The sequence below is a fragment of the Orycteropus afer genome, unplaced genomic scaffold (assembly GCF_000298275.1).
Source record: "Orycteropus afer afer isolate SDZICR_OR568_19922 unplaced genomic scaffold, OryAfe1.0 scaffold00088, whole genome shotgun sequence".
Taxonomy (NCBI): Eukaryota; Metazoa; Chordata; class Mammalia; order Tubulidentata; family Orycteropodidae; genus Orycteropus; species Orycteropus afer.
The window spans coordinates 9,620,963-9,625,827 of NW_006921675.1; the positions used below are offsets into that span (position 1 = coordinate 9,620,963).

Genomic DNA, 4,865 nt, shown 5'->3' on the forward strand with positions numbered 1-4,865 from the left:
GGGGCGGCGGCCGAACCCGCCGAGCTCATCCGGCGCGCTCACGAGTTCAAGAGCCAAGGGGCGCAGTGCTACAAGGACAAGAAATTTCGCGAAGCCATCGGCAAATACCACCGCGCGTTGCTAGAGCTGAAGGGGCTGCTGCCGCCCCCCGGGGAACGGGAGCGGGACTCGCACGCGGCCCCCCTGCCCGGGGCCCCCAAACCCAGCTGCCTCTCGGAGGAGCAGAGCAAGACCGTAGAAGCCATCGAGGTCGACTGCTACAACAGCCTGGCAGGTGAGCCGTGCCACGCCGCGCCCCCGGCCCCTCCTCCCCTGCCATTCCCGCCTCCGGGCCCCTATTCCTCCCCGTCACGTCGACCACTGCGGTGCGCCCGCGGTGCAGACTCCCCCGCCGTGACCGTGCCTGCTCTGGGGCGGAGAAGCCGTGGGAGGGGGGTGCGCTTTGGAGAAAGTGTGACTTTTAGGATTATGCATTGCAAAGGCCATAGTCATCTCGCATCCCTTCCCGCATACACCGTAAATCTCACCTATAAATAACTGGGACAGATAGGACAGGGCACACTGCTTGGTGGCGGCTGCTACTGCTACTACTCCCGGAGGACCTGGGTCAAATGCGGGAAGCAGCGCCCCAGGTGGGTCATCCGCACCCATCCCAAGACCCGCGTTTCCCTGCTAGAGGGCCCTGGAGGCAGCCCACGCATCTGGCTGCTGTCAGGTGTCATAGGCACCAGAGCTGGCTCACACCATCTCTCCAGGTGACCGCATCCCCGTGGTAGGGTCCTTCCCCAAGTTCCTTTGGCCCCAGTGGCAAAGGGCAGTTTGCCATGATGCCTTCAACATCTTAAGCAAAATGGATTCCAAAATGCCACTTTCTTCTCTCTGAGCAATGCTAGGGCTTCCCGTTGCCAGGTGAGGAGAGACAGCTCAAAGGAAACACAGCTCATGCTTGGGCTTGAGCCATGCCCCGATTTAAGACAAAAACTTCTGCTTCATTGTCACCAGGTGTAGCTGGGTGCTCTGGGTGAGGAAAAGGGGGGTCCTTCTATTGGGATAAGAAAGTGTACATTCCAGAGTTTCCTTCCGGGATTAGGGTCAAAGTTGGGTATTTAAATAATAATAATTTAGGTACAGGAAAATGTAAAGTCTCTAAAAAAGGAAGAGCGTGAGCCTTTCCAGGGCCCTTTTGTGACAAGGGAGCTCTGGTGGTGTAGTGCCTAAGACATTTGCCTGCTAACCAGAAGGCTGGCGGTTCAAACCCACCAGCCACTCCTGGGAAGGAAGATTGGACAATCTTCTGTAGAGATACCGCCTCAGAAACTCAAGGAGGGGTCACTATGAGTTGGATTAGACTCCATGGCAGTGAATTTGGTTTGTTTTTTTGTGACAAGGTGGCAGAAGTTGGCAGAAGCATTGGCCTTAAATTTGAGAAGCAGTCTCTCCTCGTGTCTCACTCATGTGGTAGGATTCTGGCATGGTCAGGCTCCTTCCACCAACTAAAAAGGGTCGTTTTCTCCAAGCTTCTAACCTTTGAAGTTACCTCAACTGGCGAGGAAAGGGCACCCTTGGAACTGTGACTGGGTGTGGCTGGGAGGTGGATGTGTCTTGGGCCAGGCAGTTGGGGTGATGAAAGTAAATACATACACTAATGTTCTGCTCTAAGTGCAGACTTGCTCCATTCTCTGTGAGGTTTCTTGTGCCAGCTCATCTCTGCCTTCCCATAATGGCATGTCCAGTGGCATCTTTAATCAGGTGAAACTCAGACCACTTTGTAAATTGTGAAGCAGTATACAAATTTAAAGGATTGATAGTAACAGTGGTAATAGCCACTGTTAGAGAAATGGTGATGCTGGTAGCAGAACTAGTACTAACTAACAGCTGCAGATAAAGTAGTAGTACACCAAAGATGGAATACTGAAATCCATCATGAGTTTGGCTTGATTCCCTTTATTTCCTGTAAGTCTCTGGCATGCACGCTGCTGCCCAATGAATAGTTAAAGGGCTCAGCGGCTATGGGTGGAGGAAGAGGCACTGTGGATCACTAATGCGGTGATTGCTGAGTGGTAATGGAGTCTTATATTCAGTGTTATCCATGGGCATTCTAGGGCTGCCCCTCACCCCACGCCTTTGGCTGCCTGCCAGTGGCTAGCACTGCCTGCCTTCCACCCCAGAAGTGGCTACATTTCCATCCTGAAACCAAAGATGTGTCCTTGGTCTCAGCCAGCTCAGTCAGGGTGGGGCTGAGATCTGGACAGCTCCTCCATCCCCACCCCCACCCCCCACACACTTTGGAAGGGGAATGGAGTGTGACAGTAGTAGATGTCCCCCACTTATAAATCATTTATTATGTTCACTGAGCTGGGCACCCTACACATACCCATCTTTTCTCATCTTCGTAATAACTTGATGAAAGAAATATGATCATCAGCTTTGCAGAGAAGAAAAACAAAACTCCAAAGTCGTTGAGCTCCAAAGCCAATGATCTTGTCATCACAACTTGATGCACAAAATCAGTATCCTTTGGGTCTCTGTCTCCCCTCAGCCCAATCTTAGGTGGGCTCTGAAACCCTATACTTTGAGAAGCTCTTAGCTCTGGTGAGGGGGAGAAAGAAATATTGTCCCTTGGTTCAGGGCTCTAGTAAGCCTATTTCCAAATGTTGTCAAATTTCACCTAAGAAAGAAAAGAAAGGAAGAGAGATTACAAGCTGAGTGGTTTTATCAAAGCCCAAATCTATATCTATCCTGTAGAGAAAATTCAGCTGATGGGAGGGTGTTCCACGTACAAATTACTTGAGGGGAGAAATAGATAGAAACCTGATGTTGGTTTCCTTTTGGGTGATATGTAAAATTGGGTATTACCATCTCGGAAATTCCAGCTATTAAGAACGTATCCTTTCTTGTTGGATTACAAAAGTGAAACATACTTATAATAAGTATTTTTCTTTTAGAAAATACTGAAAAGTTTAAAGAGAAAAAAAAAAAAACACTACATCTAATCTCACCATCTCAAGAAATCTATTGTGGTATATTTCCTTCCTGTATTTTTTCTGTACATATTGTGAGCTATTTACAAAGGTAAGGGCCTCCTATGTATACAGTCATGTATCCTGCTTTTCTTCTCACTTACTATTATTGTCAAAAACGTTTTTATATTTCATTAAAATACTTTCATGGAGATTATGTTAAATGGAGACAAAATTTTAAAACGTGTGTTTATAATCACTTGATAGAAAGGGAAGGACAGATGATCCCTGTTCTTGTTGTTAGAGCCAAGACAGTGTCGCGTGACCCTTGAGATATCATTCCCCCATGTGCCTGCTAAAAGGAGGGAGACCGACAACAGCAGGTTTATTCTGGCAGAAAGGCTGCTGACCCTTCCATGGAATCAGCAGTTGGCTGAGCAGCCCAGTGGGCTCCAGGCGTGAGCAATCTGAAGATATTTTCTAAAGGATTTGACCTTCTGCAGAGTTTTGCTTAAAGGGAGAGGCTTGGAGTTAGAAGGAAAGTTGGACTAGCCCAGAAGCACCTGGAGGATTAGGCTGTTGCTAAGGTGTCTCTGCTCCAAACAAGAGCCTGTTGTGAGGCTTTTGGAGGAAACCTAGGATCTGTGGGCCCTGTAGTGTGCATGGAAAGCTCTAAGAGAATAGCAATGGGGCAGCTAGAATGTTCCAAGAGCTGTCTCTCCAAAAAATCCATTTAGGTGACTTGGGACCATATCAGAGATGCACAGGCAATTTGTGAAGTCCTCATGCTCATCTCTATTTGGGCTTAGAGTTCCTTCTGATTGGAAGGGATCTGGCCCTTGAACTTGATTTTGCATACCTTACTCTCTAAAAAATGGAGCTGTGGTGGCATAGTGCCTAAGGCATTTGACTGCTAACCAGAAGGCTGGCAGTTCAAACCCACCAGCCATTCCTCAGAAGGAAGGTTGGGCAACCTACTTCTGTAGTGATACCACCTAGGAAACCCAAGGAGGGGTTGGTATGAGTCGGATCCGACTCAGTGGCAGTGAGTTTGGTTTTTTTTGGTGATTTCTCTAAGAAATTCAAGGAAAGAGATGGGGGCATCCTGTTCCTTTGGAATTTCAAATGACTCATACAGTGATTAGAAAAGACACTCTGGCCTGCTTGGCAAAGCTAGGAATTTGATATTCACAGAGGCTACAGAGAGGGCACCACATTGGCTTGTTGGTACTCCGACCTTGAACAAGACATGGGACTCCCCTCTGGCCTTGGAATGTTCTTTGTAAAACTCCTTGAAGGGCAGAGGCTTTTACGCTACATCTGTTCCTAAGGGACTGTGGGGCTCCCAGCTGAGATATGATCAAAGATTGTAACACATAATGACTTTGCTGGTATTTTCAAATGATGTTTGAAGCTCTGATGCCAGCAATGTAGTATAGAGAGTCCTAACGGGTCATAGCATTGGACCTGAAGGCTAGGAGTACTGCCCCTCTATCTGTGGGACAGACACTATGTGACCTTGAGTAAGCCCCCTACCACTTCATTTACCTTCATTTTTCCATTCATGGGGAACTATGTTTGGGAGAAACATTATTGTTGTTGTTGATCATTTTCCCAAAAGGGCAAATAATATCCATTGACTCCAACTGAAGGCTCAGGACAGAGGCATGGCAGGGAATGCAAGGTCAGTGAAGTCAGTCTTAGAAAAGGCTTGGGCTGGGGCCTTCTGGAACCAGCCTTATTAGTGCTTATGGACATGGCTTAAAGTGGTGGGACCAGGACTTACTATGCAATTAGCAAGGCCCAAAGCAAAATGAAAATATGGGGCTCCTGTTCAAAAAATGGGAGCTCTGGTGACGTAGTACCTGAGGTATTTGACTGCTAATCAGAAGGCTAGCAGTTCAA

The 4,865-nt window shown here is 47.9% G+C and overlaps 1 protein-coding gene across 1 annotated transcript in view; it reads left to right on the forward strand.

Annotated features, from left to right (window-relative positions):
- Positions 1 to 4,865, forward strand: part of TTC9 (tetratricopeptide repeat domain 9) — a gene marked incomplete at its 5' end in the record, with an annotated part of 51,655 nt that continues 46,790 nt past the window's right edge. Inside the window, one exon of the mRNA XM_007942358.1 lies at positions 1 to 274. Within this exon, the coding sequence (XP_007940549.1) occupies positions 1 to 274 (274 nt within the window). The remainder of the gene's footprint in view (positions 275 to 4,865) is intronic.